This window comes from Anopheles stephensi, chromosome 3, assembly GCF_013141755.1.
Source record: "Anopheles stephensi strain Indian chromosome 3, UCI_ANSTEP_V1.0, whole genome shotgun sequence".
Lineage (NCBI taxonomy): Eukaryota > Metazoa > Arthropoda > Insecta > Diptera > Culicidae > Anopheles > Anopheles stephensi.
The window spans coordinates 14,381,706-14,397,902 of NC_050203.1; the positions used below are offsets into that span (position 1 = coordinate 14,381,706).

A 16,197-nucleotide genomic window follows, 5' to 3' on the forward strand; every position below is an offset into this window, starting at 1 on the left:
GATGGCTCGTGACGGTTGCATGATAAACCGGTTTACCGGTAATTAGATTTAAATTTTTGATAAAGTATCGGGGCTTCAAAAACAAAAATCTCGTATGTACGACGATCACGGACGGAAACGGGCATGGCGCACAGTACATCGCACTCTCGGCTGCTTAGTACCGCGCTCAACCCCGCCGGGCACCTCCCTACGCGCATTGTTAACCGTCCTGCGCATAGGGATGCTTCCAGAAAGGGTGGCAGTTGTCAAAGGCTATTGTCAAAGGGACGCCCGATTGGTGCATCGTCTTTTCTTCTCCCCAGCACGTCATTTCCTTCTATTTCAACCCAAGACGTTCGATCATCCCTTTGCACAGATTCATTTCGATCCTGGTAGGCTGCTGTGCGCAAGTGCGTTCTCGGTGTCTGTGTGTGTGTGTGCGATTTTGCTTTGTTGGCAATACTGTTCTTTGCACGCATTGAAATCTTGGGTAGTGTTTTCGGCTTTTAAATTATTGTAACCCAAATTCCAAGTAAGAACCGATCACGATGATTTCCGCAAGTCTGTACGCTGTGCTCGGTGTGGAGAGGGAGGCTTCGCGAATGGACATCATTGCAGCGTAAGTGGCAAAAGGTTGCGAGCCACACCTTGGTCCCTTCGTGTTGTTCGTGGTTCTTTGGTGGGTGCTGTGTACTAATGGAAAATTGTTTGTTTGCCTAAATCGTCTCTCAGCTACCAAAACTTGGCCCCGTACTGTCACCCTAATTCGACCCTATACGCTGCGTATACGTTCCCGATCGGGAATCTTACGCAGCAGCAGTACTGGCACGCCATTAACGAGGCGGTAGTAGTGCTAAGTAAGTCACAAAACAGTTGCAGGACAGTTGCGCATTGCGTTGGCGATGACTCACGCACTTTTTACTGTTTTTTGTGTTAAAGCTGTAGAAGAGCTCCGTGTGCGCTATGACCTGAACATGCTGCAAACCTGTTACCCTGGGAATGCGTTTTTTGGAAATTGTGATGAAATTTTTCAGTAAGTACGCCTTCTGTCTTCTCTCTCCCTTCCTCTCTCTCTCGCTCTCCTTTTCCCTCTCTATATCTCTCCCTCTTTCTCTTTCTCTTCCCCTCCCTCCCTTTTTCCCTCTTGCTTTCTCATTCTCTCTCTCTCCCTCTCTCTGTCTCACACACATGCAGATGTTACTTCCGGAATTCGTGCTCGGTTGTAGTTGAATCACCATCGGTTGCAAACGGCAACCAGTGGATCGCCCGAAACCTGGAAACCTTACGGCCGACCTCAGACATAACCATTACGGTGGCGGTGGATCTGGAAGAAATGTTTACTGGCACGCAGAAAACTCTAACCTACCCCCGGATGCGTTACATCGACGGGAGAAGCCTTACCCAGATGGAAACGGTGATCGTCACGATAATGCCACACATGCGCCACGGCATGTCGCTGCTGTTCCGCGGCCTCGGGCACGAAAATGAGCTGGGCCAGGGTAATTTGGTGGTAGTGTTGCACGTAAATCCACACCCGATCTTTATCGTGTCCGGTAACGATCTGCTGCACAAGATGGCCGTACCACTGTCCATCGCCATGTTGGGCGGTGAGGTACGGGTGCAGACGATCGATTCGCAGTGGTTGACGATTTTGGTGCAGCCGGCCAGCCAATCGGCCCAACGGCAGGTGATCCGTTTCGAGGGCCAAGGTTTACATGCGTCCGGTGATGTGCGTGGCGATATGATCGTCACCATTACAGGTACACGAAGTCGGCCCTGAAGTTTAATCAGGCTTTAAATTTTCATCCCACTTTTTGTGTCTCGTTTTTTCCGTAGCAACGATCCCTAGAGTGCCGCCCCACTTGCGCTACGATGCTCATCGCATTTTGCGCGCGATAGAAGAGTACGGCAATTGGAGTGCAATCGACGAGCAATAGCGCCAAACCCGTCCGCTCACCATCTACCACACACTGTACGGCAGCACTCGCTGTTGCATTCCGGAGCGCAGTAAACAAAAAAAAGAACAAAATTCATTCATCGCGTTTTCTACACTCGACGCATCGCCACCACCCCACCACCCCCGTTTGTATCTTGCATCACCCGCTCTGCACACAGTGCACACACTGACACACGATTAGCAGTGGGGTGTAGGTAGTGACGTGAAGCTGTCCCATTACACTGCAAGCCGCTGGGTAGTATTAGTGCGGATTTCCGTAAACAAACCATCGTTCTGTGTGCGACGGCGCACTAGACCAAGCCGAACGTGCGGGCTATTACAGCGTAAGAACGCTGGTAGAATAATAACGATTAGGTTCATTATTGATTGACACCTTTCTACACCTCGCAGACACACAGCCTACTGCGAAGATTCACGAGCAGAGAGAATAAAACCACGACAAGGCACGCACAAACGAAAGGGAACGCAGCAAACGGCACGGCACGGGTAGGCAGGGATTAATCCACACATATTTTTAGCACTCGCCACCGTCGTCGGGGATGCGAAACGGACCTCACTCAAGTTCAACCCTGGTAGAGGTCGCCTACCTTGTTGGGGCGCGAGCGCGAACCTCTTCGCAGTGTGTATACTACCACAGTACCTAGCGAACGGCGTTCCCGTGTGAAAGTGTACCGAGTTTTGTGTCAAGTTTAACTGGGAGTGCATTTGGCACGGCTTATCAGGGTGTAAGGGCGAGCTTCGACTGCTAAACGTTAGTGATAAGAGTTTTGCCAGAGCTGTACGTGCGTGCGTGTGTGTGCGTGTGTGTGTGGTAGAAGTGCAATTAATGTAATCTTTATTTTAACATAACCATTTATATATTCCCAAATAGTGTGTATTGTGTTTTATCTGATACAAGCTAATTTACCAAAATATTGTATCAAATACACCACACGCAAACACACCTACTCGCATATTATCAATAAATATCGTTTGTTTTGGTTGCGCAACCAACATCCGCCATGGCCCCGTTTTTCTTGCGACACTTCTCAACAATAATGTCCACTTGTTTCTTACCCTTCCTGGTCAATTGTGTAATTCTGCTCAGAACGCGATGCATACACCCGTCCGGTGTTTCGTACATATCGGCCGCTTCCAGAACCGGATTTCACGTGGACCGCTGGCGGCGGCGGCGACAATAACAACACCACCACTACTGCAACCACAATCATCGCACGGGTACGCGACATCTGCTTCCAGCATTACTGTGCAAACAAGTGCCTCGCATCGCGGCACGACCATGATCGCATCGACGATACGTTTGGCGAGGGCTAACAGCGCCAGTACACCAGCAACACCGACACTGGCCGGAAGCTTGTCCACTGCGCTGCGGGATAAGAGCAACCGAAAACACTGCTGCTGGAAGCAGCTTAGCAACGGACCGACGACTTTCGGTAAGCACAAAAAGGTTCGAAAGATCGAACACGATCGAGGTGAGAATTGAAGGGCTCGTGTAGCTCGGCAATCGATCATCAAAAAAGGGAGCTTCTTCTTCCTTGGCCTACCATTACTGGCTTTCCGTGACATGATTTTACCCGTATCTGGAGAGTCAGACTGGCGCCGCTATCGCCCAAACTGAGCTTGATCGAGGACAGACTGGAAAATTTGTTACCATTTGAAGGTCTATTTCGAAGGTACTGAGATTGGTCCCTCAGTTGATCTATCCGTCTTATCTCGGAGCTTGTTAAACGGCGGATCTTTCCAAATGCTTTGCACACCGCCATCGTACGGTGCAAGATAACCGATAACCTGTTCGAGTGACACAAGCCTCTTATCAGCGAGAAAAGAAAGGTTTCTTGCGGCTTGGTAACGGTTTGGTACGACCCAGTTTTAACCTCACACCTGCAGGATCTAAACGGTGGTCTCAACAAAACTAACCTTCTCCCGATCTCCCTTCTGCTTCCCTAGACCACTCACAACGCCGCATCATGAGTTCTAGCGCCGCCGCCGCCGCCGCCACGAAGCAAGGACTGGTAGCCGTCGAGGAAGCGCGCCGTTTCATGGTGGACTGCTTGGTGCGGTCGAAAACACCGCTAGCCCATGCCAAACAGCAGGCCGATCTGCTGGTGGAAGCGGACTACCGGGGCCACTTTAGCCACGGCATGAACCGGCTCGAGATGTACATTAACGATCTGCACAAGAACGCGTGCAGCGGTGAGGCCGTCCCGACCGTGCTGAACGAAACGCCCGCCACCGCCTGGGTGGACGGGAACAATGGGCTCGGTGCGGTGGTCGGTAACTTCTGCATGGATCTGGCCATCCGCAAGGCGAAGGAGGTCGGTGTGGGATGGGTTTGCGCCAAGCGTAAGTATACTCACGGTGCAAGATTGCGGTGTGCAGAATAAGGGATTTTTTTTTGTTATTGTGTCCTTCCTTTCGCTTTTCTCGTTTTGGGTTCATTTAATTAGGTTCGAACCATTACGGAATTGCGGGCTGGTATACGCTGCGTGCGATGAACGCGGGCTGCATCGGTATGTCGATGACCAACACGTCACCGCTGGCAAGCCCGACCCGCAGCAAAGAGGCCGCCCTCGGCACGAACCCGATCTCGGTGGGTGCACCGGGTAAGGATGGGGATGGGTTCGTGCTCGACATGGCTACCACTGCGGTCGCTGTCGGGAAGGTAAGCACCGGATGAGTAGCAGCAAGCGAAAGGCAATCACTCTCATCGATCGTCTTACAGATCGAAATGCAACGGCGCAAGAATGAACCAATCCCGGTCGGCTGGGCCCAGGGTCCCGATGGACATCCGACAACGGACGCTGGTGTTGCGTTCGACACCGCCTGCCTGATGCCGCTCGGTGGCACAGAACTAACGTCCGGCTACAAGGGTTACGGGCTCGGCGCAATGGTGGAAGTGTTCTGTGGCATACTGTCCGGTGCCAACTATGCTACCAAGATACGAAAGTGGACGCATGCTGGGGCCGATTCCGAAGCCGACCTGGGCCAGTGCTTTGTTGCCATCAATCCGAGCTGTTTTGCACCTGGGTTCGAGGGACGGTTGTCCGATCTGAACAGTATCCTGCGCAATATGCCAATGGTAATGGGTGGTGACGCTCTCTAATGTTTGACGAAAAAAAAAAGATTTTTTTTTTTGTACTGGCTTTCAGACTGATCCAGAACATCCCGTACTGGTAGCGGGTGATCCGGAGCGACTGCACATGGCAAAGGTGGATCGGGACGGTGGACTGCCGTACCATGTTAATCAAATTAAAACCTGCACGGAGCTGTCGGAACGGTTGGGCGTGAAGCCGATTGAAGTAATTTAAACCAGAGAGCGGAGCGGTTTTGGCTTTACCAAAAATTTATGCATATTGTTTTTGCATTTTCGGGAACCGTTTACGCCGTTGTATGAGGCACCATATCGTGGGAAATATGTTCTACACCAAATAAAAGTATTAAAACTATACGCACAAAACCACGCAACCATTGATCGTTGCATAGAGGTTCAAGTATTCCGTCCGATGACCCTAGATTGAGTATTTACCTTGAAGATTTATTGAAGTTTATTAAAAATCCTGAGCGCTACGGCCAGGCCGTTCTTGATGAATAAAAAAAAGTAAAATCCTGCTTTCCCTATACGATTTTGCGCCAATTTGTGTCGCTTTTCCTTTCCCATAAATGCCTGTTTACACTAAACGATTGACATTCCTACCCCTCGACACCAACATAACAACAACAAAGAATGACAGTTCGCGCGTGCTTCGATCGATATCAAAACAAACCGTCTCGGCCGCGTGCGATACACCATCGTTGAAGAAAAAGGTGCTCCCCCCCCGAACGTGCTTCACAATGAAACTATTAACGTACAATTTTCTCACTTCCAAGTGCATTCGGGGTGTTAAAGTTGGATATCCACTGAAGTTGAACGTAAGTCAATGATTAAACTGCAACGGTGGCGTTAGGTATCTAACTCTCCTCCCGGTACCGACCGTTCCCGTTCCACAGATCGTAGAGAAGAAAGAAGTGAATGCTGATTTCAACTCGGAATTTATCACCCGGATGCTGCCAAGGCTGGAATGGAGCGCAATCTGTGCTGCAGCAGCTAATGTAAGTGTAGTTGCCACCTCTGTTTACAATAATTTGTAAAGGAAGATTTGTACCCTTCCGGTAGATTGGTTCCGACATTCCCAGCACGATGCCCACCGACATCCTGAACGATATGGAAACGCTACAGAAGCTGCACCACATACTGCTGGAAGTGGACGTAGTCGAGGGTACGCTCGAGTGTCCCGAAACGGGACGCATTTTCCCCATCAACAAGGGTGTGCCGAACATGTTGCTAAACGAGGATGAGGTTTAGTGTGTCCATTCATTGCCGAACCGTTCCCTACCCTCTGTTTATGATCTATTTTTTAAGTAAGTGTAACATAAGCATAACATTTAACCGGGATGGTCGGTTAGCTAATACGATCGGCAACAGATAACACATATTAAACCCGCTAAGGATGTTTCAAATCGTACAGCTGAAAACTAAGCAAGGCATACCCGAAACCAACAACGAATAATGAGCAAAACAGGCAGTAAACAAAATAAGAGAAAAATAATCAACTCCCCAACATTGCCGTAAACTGTTGCTTTATTGTTCTTTATTACGAAGAGTGTGGCTGTGTGAACCGTGTCGTGGTGTGCTGTGTGCATAACACAACGAAATACGGCCACGGCACGGCACATCAAACATTGTTACTTTACTTTTGTTTACTGGAAGAAAGGTGTATGTATGCTTAAGTAAACACGCGCTCATGCAACTGGATGCGTGGAAAAGGGACGAATGATTTGCAGTTACAGCAGTTTTGCAACGAGAGTAAGGTACATCTTTTGACACACGCGCGCATCCCCTATCGTATCGTAAGTACCGGCAAACCAGGCCAACAAAAATCGTATCAATAAACGCAAAGGAAACCCGTTACAAAATGTTACAAAATAGATTCCTGATCCTCTTTGGTGGTTTTTGGGAGGGACCGCTTAAACGCTTAATGTACAGTAAGTGTTGCGCGTGTAGTGTTTGATAAATTGCTAGATAATTTCGGTGTTTTCCCACCCATCATATCGCGGAACATCGCACAAATGTAGGCACAAAGTAACGTACTATCGAAGGACAAGAGCGGACTGATGGACGCCCGGTATGCTGGACACAACTTTCTCTTCGCATTGATTGTATTGTTCTTTTAAGTTTTTTTTTTCAAGGGGGTCGTCTGTCTATGCGCAGTAGGTACGGGGTGCGAAACAACAAACTAGCCATCTAACAAACACTCGCTGTCCATCGTCTATCGGAATATTACTATCATGCTAGGTAGTAGTAGTAGTAGGTATAGTAGTAAACGTCACTTTTGTTCGTATCAATGCTATGGTAAATGGAATTGATCTCGTCGTCCCTTCACTCCTATATAATCTTTGTGTGTTGAATTGTGAGTGTTTCTAAACCGTTTGCTAGAAAAATATTGCACCTAACTGATCGCGCCTCTATCGATTATCATAAGGTTTGCAATAACAAGTGTGCGAGCGAGCTTCTATTCTCCTTCCCCGCTAGTGTGTGTGGTGGTGTGTGCCGTCTGCTAGGTGCGTACTACGATAGTATGTTCCGGTAGCAATAGATTTAATGTAACGCTTGTTTTTTTCTTCTTCTTCTCGCCGCTCTAATTGAAATGTGTTCTTATAAATATTTCTATTGTTTGCGGACTATTTTTCTTTTCTTTGGAATGATTCAGGCTAAAGCTCAAGCCACAACCCTTTGGATGCTGTTTCTATAGCAACGTAACGTTTTCTGGTAAACAAATACACACACACATGACAGCTGTCTCGTCTCTTGTGCACATCTACACACACACACGCATTTGAACGAATGGTTTAGTACATGAAATGTGATGAGTAGTACGAAATCATGAGCGCACGGGTCTAAAGACGATCTAAGTCAATCGTTAAAATAATAGGCCATCGTCAAACAACACTATCCGCTAAAAAATTGGCACCCGTTTTAAGTGTAATGGAATTATTAGTTTTAAAAATAGAATGGCAAGAAACGATATGGCTAGATAGAAGAGAAAAACGATCGATCGTGGGTAAAAAAACCCTACACACACACCCTGTCTCAATCGCTCGAACGTTCGTCAAAGTCAATTTTGCTTCTAAACACTGTTGTCACCACTAGGAATGCGAACCAGTGTACGTCTATCAAAACATCACGTTAATTTTGGATGGATTTTAGATTCCTTGGGGGGGAGGGGGGAGGGGGCTGGTGGTGGAGGAAAAACCGACGCCTCTTACGCTTTCCACCACCTAGTTACACTTCACATCCGCTTTCAGCAGCTGCGTGTACATGCTGCCCTTCGCCAGCGACCCAACCGGGCCCTTGCACAGTTCCCCATTCGGACCGTGCGCTTTGTACGCGCGCTCGGTGCGAATCGTGCGGTCGGGTCCGGTTGCCTTCTTCTGGCTGCCCTTGGCCAGATCCGGATTAGCACCGTTCCATGTGACGTAGTCGGTGCTGCAATGAGCAGGAATGAAACACGATGTATGAATATGAAACCCTTAGCAGCGAAGATTCGCTTGGTGGCGTTAGCCAAACTTACAGCAGCAAATCATCGTTCGGTCCCTTGAACAGCTTCACGTTCGGTCCCTTGGTCGGTATGCGGGACGCTAGCTGGGGTGATTTACCGTCCATCGGCTTGGTGCCGTCCGCAGCCTGGTCGCAGGATTCGTCTTCCGAGGAGGATGTTCTAAAAATAGAATACCTAAACATTACACCGCATGGCACGAACACCAGAAAATGTAATGCCAAGGAGAGTGGAGGTAAAAAAAGAAACAGAGAACGTGATAGTGATAGCGAGAGGGAGAAAGACAGAGAGAGAGAAGGAGAAACAGATAGATCGAGCGAAAAAAAAGTGAAAAAACAGGATATGTGTGTGTGATAAAGAACGAAACAAATCGTATTAGACTAATTTGGACGATTCATCTGTACTCCTTCGTACTGAGGTTTGGACTAATAGGATAGGATTCTTACTCATTCTCCGCTTACTTTTTGCATGCGTGCTAAGAGAGCTATCGGTATGTATACGTGGGGCGCTACTTATATTGATTAATACACAAGTCCCAAGAGGATGTTATGATCCCCATCCGCACCTTAATCCGAGGTGAGTGTGAACACTGGTTGCAACGATATCTCAAACAACAACTTCTCTAGGTTAGTGCAAACCGTAAAAATGATTTGTACATGATGAAAAATGGGAGGGGAAGATTATCTATGCTCTATCTAACAATGCTCACAGACCAGCGTTTGTGAAGGTGAAGATAACGTGCAGAGGTGATAAGGGAATATTTGGGCATTTTGATTGAATGATAAGCCTACTAGGGTATGGTGGCGTTCGTTATGGATTACAGCGAACCCCGGACGAGTTAGCCAAACGGCTTGGATGTTAGATAAAACGATTCCAGGGGTTTCAGATTGCATTTGTAACGATTAGTAAAAAAAAATCTTAGTATATCTGGAGAGGCCTTAACAATCCCATGGCATTGAGAAGTGTTGTCTATAAGAATATTGTTGGAAATCGTTCACTCTAAAAGGGAGAAGTTGGTGTAAGCGTTTCAATCGACTGTAACCAGAGATTTTTCTTAGAGGATCTTGATCGTCGGCTTGTTAGAGTTCTTCGACTTAACAGTATACAACAGATGATGGATGGGAGATCGCTAGGACACGCGTCTATTATCCTTTCCTTGAACTAATCCCATTTAAGCAGGATAAAATCCAATAGGAGATTTCTAGCATGGACACGCGTTAGCAGCGATTCGATTAAAAACTCTAACCAATTATAATAATGAATGAAAAATGGGTGGTGGTGGGCATTGTTTTAGTACATTGGAATGATTGAACCTTTTTTCCGCTTCTGGCCGCTTCAAACCACAAACAATCAACAACAAACTAATATGTATATAAAAACCAATAGAGCATATTAAGAAAGAAACCGGAAGTATATAAAAATACACATACATTGAACAGAGTTACACAGCAAAAAAACACACACACACACACATATACGGAAGGTAGGAAAATATGAAAAAGGGTTTGTGTTTGGAGCAACAACACAACTCAGACACACACACACACACACTATCGGAAGAAAAGATCATACTTTGCGTGATCGGTTTTGGCTTTCGGGCGGCTCTGTTTGCCAGCACCGATTCCACCACCGTTCCGTGCCGCACCGACATCCCGCAGCGGCGGGTAGTCCGGGGATGATGTGTAGTCATCGCCGGGCGTAGTATCGCTGCTGGACGATTCCGTACCCGTACCGGGTGAGCTCGTATCGGAGCTTTTCGGTGCGGCCACAACTGCCGGTGTTGCTGCTTCCTGGTGCTGTTCGGCTGTTGACTTAGCGCCGCCATCTACCGTGGTTGTTCCACTGCCATCCTGGGAAGCTCCTGCTGCTGCTGCTGCTGCTGCTCCCGGTGTGGATACAAGGACACCTCCGTCGTGGGCCCGTTTGGCCAGCGGTGTGCGGGGTTGTGATGAAGCGGTGCTATTGCTTCGACTATCGCGCACACACACGCACATTGTGTTGGTGCACACAAAAGCCACACACACAGAGAGAGAGAGGGAAAACGAGAGACACATACACGGGCGGGCGTAACAAACATCGTGAACGTGATCGGAAACGGTGTGCCACCAAAAAAAAGCATAGATACACATCAAAAGATCATTGTAAACCGGGCGGCATCATCAGTCGCAGGATAGTAGAAAGGATAGGGCCAATCGGATCGGTATATTGTCGCGCCAAGGTTGTTGTTGATTTGTGGTTTCCAGTTATTTTTTTTTCATCGTTAATTTTTCAAGCAATTTTTCATCAATTACGATTACGATATGATTTGAATGCGGGATGAGAAGAAAGAAAAAACGAGAACGAGAATGAAGATATATATAGAGAGAGAGAGAGAAAAAAATCAGACAAACAGCGAAAGGGATAGAGCGAGCGAAACGGTTGATCAGTTGATTCTTATCGTGGGGGGTGGGTTTTCCCTTTTAAATGCATGTAATAGTTAGGCGCGAATTATAAAAGCATTACCAGGTTGATGTGTGTGATGCTCACTATCTATCATAGCGCATCTGCCGCACACGACACGATATCGCGCACTAAAATTAATAGCATTCTCTAGTCATACATCGTAAGGGCTGGGTTTCGCCCTGCAGCAACTATGCAACAGCATCAGCGGACAGCAGCATATCACTAAAGAAAAGCGCATGAGACGCATGCAGATGTGGGCGACTCGCTATGGACGGATGGCAGCGTCTCTGACGGCAGCAAGGAAATGATCACAAAACACACCGCAAAAACACTTGGCACTTGGTGCTTCGAAAGGCGACTTTGCAAATACTCTACTGTACACACACTAAAACATACGCACACATACGCTAGTGATTTTGGTGCTGCCATAGATTCGCCCCACCCCGAAACAAATTTTAAGGCTTGTACGCCACTAGAAGACCACTAGCAGGACCTTCGTAGCAGGTTGAATGTTGCACCCTCTTAAGTCCGCCCCAACCCCAAACCTTCATTTCCCGTTCCATCCCGACGTACCTTGGACCAGCGCTTCCACCACGGGCAGCATTTTCCTTATCCTCCTCGGCTTTGTGCGGTGCCTCAATTTTGACGCTCTTCTTCTTATCCTTGTCCTCCTGGATCACGATGTTAAGTATCTTCTTGGCACGCTCCTCCGAATAGTCGACGCTTTCCAGTGCCATCAGAATGATCTTCTCCGGCGTATCCTTGTACTTTGTCTGCAGGCGCGATTTGACTAAAACGAAACAAATGAATGATGCTCAGACGATTCCTCTCATCGCGCATCCCCCTCACACACACACACACACACACACACATACTTTTCTTCTTTTCCTCCGGTGACTTTAGCTTCGGTGTCGGTGTTTTCAGCTCCTCCTTCTTATCGTCCTCGGTTGCCTGCGACGTTCCCGTGCCCTTGCGGGAAGCGGCATTGCGCTGCGGGATCGGCTGCTCGCGCTTATCGTAGCCCATCTTGAGCAGCTGCTGGGAAGCGGTTTGCACATTATTGTCCGCGTTGGCCAACACGTCAAGGATGAGTGTTTCTTCCGCCTTCGGAAAGATGCTCTTCATGTATCTAGAAACGGGGCAGAATCAAAGGAAATTGTTAAGTAAATTGGTAACAAACAAAAAACAGCACGCACTCTTCTAAAGAAATAAAGGGATTTAAAAGGAAAGTAAATGTTTTTAAGGCTAGCTATAAAATCAATGAAACAGAAAAGCTAACAATAATATAAACGATACAAAAAATGCAACTTGTAGTAGGAAGGAAACAATCGTAAAATGCTAAAGCGAACTGAAAGTGTGGTTGAAACACAGCTAAAGCAACACTAGCAACTGTGAACGAAAAAGCATCAACAAAAGACAAACAGACTAAGCAGCCACTAGTCTAGCCACGGGCAGGCAGTAAAGCAAAAAGGGTAGAACGGCAGTTAGTAGTAGCTAGGAACCTCAGCTTCATCTTCGGCGACGAATGTGGCTTCGGTGAGCTGCGATACCCGTCGGCCGGTCCGTTGCGTGGCGATCCGTATCCACCAGCGTAGCTACCGCTGGCACCGCTGGCCGGCCGCGGTACCGGACTTCCGGTCCGGGAGCTGGACATTTCGCTCCGGCCGCCACCGAGCACCGGTGTCATCTGAAACGCGGACACCACACCCATGGCCGTGTTGTGGAACGGACGATGGCCGAGCGGTGGCGTTGAGTAGGGGCCCGGTGTCGTGAGCGGATGTTTCTCCACCTGCAGTGCGCTTATAACGACCGCTTCTCGGTTGTAGTACCTGGGGTAGGTTAGGGGTTTTTGTTTTTGTTTTCGATGGCGTATGCGTGTGTGTGTGGATCCGATGCAGGTTGGCCACCACCACACGGCAGTACACGTGCGGGTAAGCGGGATTCAGTTTTGGTTAACACGGCAGTTAGAGGGGTTAGAAAGGATAGAGAATGATTCGATACGGAAAAAAGTTAGCGTGCGAATTAGAGTTAGGCGCGGGATGTGTAAAGTGTTGATAAAAGAATTTAAAAACAGAAAAAAACATTGACCGCAAAAAGCTGCAAATTGCGTGGTGCTGCGAGAGTTTTAAATCTGCTTTCAGTAGTTGCATTAAGGCCATTCCGCCCACCGTCACCTACACACGACCGCTTTCCGTGTGCAATATCCGATGAGAAGATTTAAAAAAGATAGAAAAAACAATCCACCCTCAACGGCAGCTTGAGGCAGCAAACACAAAGATCAAAGATATTGAAAGCAAGTCGCCCTTGCTGCAAGACAACCAGACAAAAGCGGAAGCTTAGTTATCAAGGACAGGACAGCAAGAGCTTGTGTACTGAGACCGAAAGCAACATTGCACCACACTTAAAGCGAGTGAGAGAGAGAGAGAAAGAGAAATTGACAAATAAAACAAAAGAAAAATGGGTGAAAAAGGATGTGCTTTGATGTGACGACAGTGACATAAAGCATCACGCAGCGTTACTGAACATACGAACTAGCCGCAAAGCCCGCCAAAGGACACTGGTTTTGGTTGTGTTAGTTTCTTGTAAATGTATCATCTGTTTTATATCAAACGATCTTGTCAACATGGTACGGTTGGTACGGTTAAAAAAGAAATAATTTAACTTCCTTAACATGTAGACAGATGTGATAAGGAAAATCGTACCACATATTTGGAGTTCAGGTGTAAGAATAACCATCGAAGCTATCCAAACGATCCGAAATAAATATTGTTACACAAAAGCGGTGGGGAGTGAAAATTACTCAAAAGGGCTCAAAAAGTTGCCGGAAAATGCTTCCTGGCGAAGGAATATGATAAGCGTCAAAAACTGCCTGGTAGCTATAGCTTGTGTTACTAATAGGATTGTAGTGAACGGCAATAAGGCCAGGCCGTTTCTAATGAATAAAAAAAAAACGCTCGAAGTGAATACAAGTGTAAAATTAAACACACAATTTAATTAACAGCACCACAAAGGCCAACCCGTAATTCAATCCCACTCCGTAAAATCCCATAAAGCAAAAGTCCATCGTACGTTCGAACAGGTTTGAGCCCACTACCTGTTGAGAAGACGGGGCGCTTTTTTCTTATTCTTTTGCAAAACCAGTTTCTAATTTTATTACCTACAATCAACTAGTGCTTATTATGTTTGTATGTGTGTGTGTGTCGATTTAATGGAGGTGATACAGCTTGCCGTTCACTTAGCGCGCTCATACTCACTTCTTCAACAGCATCCGGATGTGGGTTTCCGGTACGGTAGGGAACATGGAGTTAATTTTAGCCACCGTTAGATCGGTTTCGGCCGCCGTCACGTTCGTCGTGAACGTTGTCTCCACCATGCCCTGACGGCCGAGTCCCATCCGTGGGCTGGAACGTACCATCGGTGACATTTCCTGTGACCGGGGAAGGAAGATAATTGAATATTACCCCGTACGAGCGGTTGGACGGATTTGGTCGGTTGCTTGGTTAGCAACCAAGCGCTGTCAAAGGTAGCTTTGTGAAAAACAAACGGCAAATATTCTGAGCCAACAAACCAACAACCGATGCATGTGATGGATGGATGGAGACGCATGGTGTTGTGTAGTAGTAGTAGTAGTAGTAGTAGTAGTAGTAGTGGTGGTGGTAGTACTTACGATGTGTTGTTGCTGTTGTTGCTGATGTTGTTGCATTCTTTGGGCAAAGTTTGGGCTAGCTGTAAGGCTAGGTACCCCGGAGGGTGGATTCTGGAAGGCGGCCTGGGCTGGATAGAACGAGTTACTTGAAGGGTACACATGATAGGGAGAACCATGCACTGGCTACGGTGGCACCACGGGTCAGACGGTCCAATGTGATACGCGGGAATAGGCGTTACCGATAGCGGCAGTAGTACAGTTTCGGGGGTTTTCGAGCGACGAATTGTGGTTACACGCACACACAAGAACACACAGAGTACAATGTACACACGGATGGCACGGGAAAGACGGTCAGAGATACGGGCAAACGGATACATAGCGCATAGAAAGAAATGGAGAGAAAGGCGTTGAAAAGTGAGTTGAAAACGGGGAGCTTGTTTTTACACAGAACAGTACATAAACTATCATAATAATGAAACACTAGAGCTAGAGTGAGGATGATGGATCCAAAGTAGCAACATGATACACATCTACAAACACGCTTGTGTCCGGGGCCACCTTGTGCCCCGCGTTGCTATCCTCATTAACTAAGCCAGACTCTGCTCACCCTCTGTGCCATTCTTTCCCGAGCGTCAACTCCACTTGACGCACATGGGACAGACTCGCAACAGAAGGGTCCTCGGCGAGCACGCCTCAAGCATCGTTGGGCTTCCGTTGGGCATGAACGCACGGGAGCATGGTGACACACATTCGCACCTACCTGCATGGAAATGCTGTCGTTAGAGATGTGAAGTGGTGCTCCAGTTTGCAGCTGACGAATCCTGGCCCGCGGATCCTCCCATTGCGTTGTTTTGGTGAACAGGTTCACGTAGTAGCTGCACAGCGAAATGACACAGATAACAGGCACATGAGAAGTTATGCAACAACGTTCGTATACACACGCGCGCGCACACACACATCTACAGATAACATGCTCCAGGGGAACATCCTTATCGCCATGTTGGATTTTCCAGTCGGACAATTTTTCAACTCATTTCGCCCCGCTATGGCGCGTTTAGTTAATTTATATTCCAAACGGGAGGAAAATGGGAACGCGCGTACTTACTATCGACCTGTTCTCGAATCGTATTTACAGTCCCAACCGGGCGGTAACCCTACTTGCTCCATTTGCTCGGACATGCTTTTCACTGCACGCTTCTACTCAGATTAATGAAATTGTTATGCTTCGAGTGACGACGACGACAACGGCACGACCTGGGTTGAGCTAGTGCGACTGCGCAGACTGTGTTGGCACGAGTGCACTGCATTTGCGGGAAGCGAACAAGCGAACCGAGCGTCGATAGTGAGCTCTGGGAGTGTTGTTTTTTGTTGTTAACTTTTATATTCACCATCAAAATAAACTATGCATGAACTTAATTGAAGCATTATTGTTTAATCACCTCTCTAGTGAAGCTTATTTTAAAATTTGACTCCTGCACCGGTAAGATAAACCCCGGGGAAAATCCAAACACAACTTTGTTTATAAATAACGGTGACGTCATGATCGCTCGACGAGAAACGTCAAAAAAGTTTCGTTCAGT

General features: G+C 47.5%; 4 protein-coding genes across 13 annotated transcripts; 3 read left to right on the forward strand and 1 right to left on the reverse strand.

Annotated features, from left to right (window-relative positions):
• The first annotated feature begins 232 nt into the window (after positions 1–232).
• On the forward strand, positions 233–2,198 carry LOC118514392 (chaperone protein DnaJ 2-like). The gene is made up of 5 exons (XM_036061273.1): positions 233–598; positions 712–836; positions 919–1,012; positions 1,174–1,739; positions 1,816–2,198. Exons 1-5 carry the CDS (start codon positions 528–530, stop codon positions 1,914–1,916), a joined length of 957 nt encoding a protein of 318 aa, XP_035917166.1. The 5' UTR covers positions 233–527; the 3' UTR covers positions 1,917–2,198.
• LOC118514383 (uncharacterized oxidoreductase YjmC) lies at positions 2,198–5,396 on the forward strand. 5 transcript variants are annotated; one of them, XM_036061261.1, is made up of 7 exons: positions 2,198–2,259; positions 2,327–2,422; positions 3,024–3,369; positions 3,884–4,279; positions 4,384–4,598; positions 4,659–5,015; positions 5,086–5,396. In XM_036061261.1, the coding sequence occupies exons 3-7, from the start codon at positions 3,030–3,032 to the stop codon at positions 5,242–5,244; spliced, it is 1,467 nt and encodes a 488-aa protein (XP_035917154.1). In that variant the 5' UTR covers positions 2,198–2,259; positions 2,327–2,422; positions 3,024–3,029; the 3' UTR covers positions 5,245–5,396. The 5 variants fall into 5 exon arrangements, with proteins under 5 accessions (XP_035917154.1, XP_035917151.1, XP_035917152.1 ...); XM_036061258.1 differs by lacking the exons at positions 2,198–2,259; positions 2,327–2,422 and adding an exon at positions 2,448–2,764; XM_036061259.1 differs by lacking the exons at positions 2,198–2,259; positions 2,327–2,422 and adding an exon at positions 2,448–2,714.
• A 278-nt stretch (positions 5,397–5,674) lies between these two features.
• LOC118514404 (multifunctional methyltransferase subunit TRM112-like protein) lies at positions 5,675–6,884 on the forward strand. Its single transcript, XM_036061285.1, has 3 exons — positions 5,675–5,845; positions 5,924–6,025; positions 6,090–6,884. Exons 1-3 carry the CDS (start codon positions 5,768–5,770, stop codon positions 6,276–6,278), a joined length of 369 nt encoding a protein of 122 aa, XP_035917178.1. The 5' UTR covers positions 5,675–5,767; the 3' UTR covers positions 6,279–6,884.
• Positions 6,885–7,148: 264 nt separating this feature from the next.
• On the reverse strand, positions 7,149–16,149 carry LOC118514375 (homeotic protein female sterile). 6 transcript variants are annotated; one of them, XM_036061238.1, is made up of 10 exons: positions 15,723–16,149; positions 15,378–15,492; positions 14,639–14,800; positions 14,226–14,398; positions 12,474–12,800; positions 11,847–12,100; positions 11,545–11,761; positions 10,102–10,500; positions 8,545–8,691; positions 7,149–8,459 (listed from the first exon to the last, which is right to left on the reverse strand). In XM_036061238.1, exons 1-10 carry the CDS (start codon positions 15,794–15,796, stop codon positions 8,252–8,254), a joined length of 2,076 nt encoding a protein of 691 aa, XP_035917131.1. In that variant the 5' UTR covers positions 15,797–16,149; the 3' UTR covers positions 7,149–8,251. The 6 variants fall into 6 exon arrangements, with proteins under 6 accessions (XP_035917131.1, XP_035917130.1, XP_035917132.1 ...); XM_036061237.1 differs by having other exon boundaries at positions 8,545–8,706; XM_036061239.1 differs by having other exon boundaries at positions 8,545–8,706; positions 16,057–16,144.
• Between the last annotated feature and the right edge of the window lie 48 nt (positions 16,150–16,197).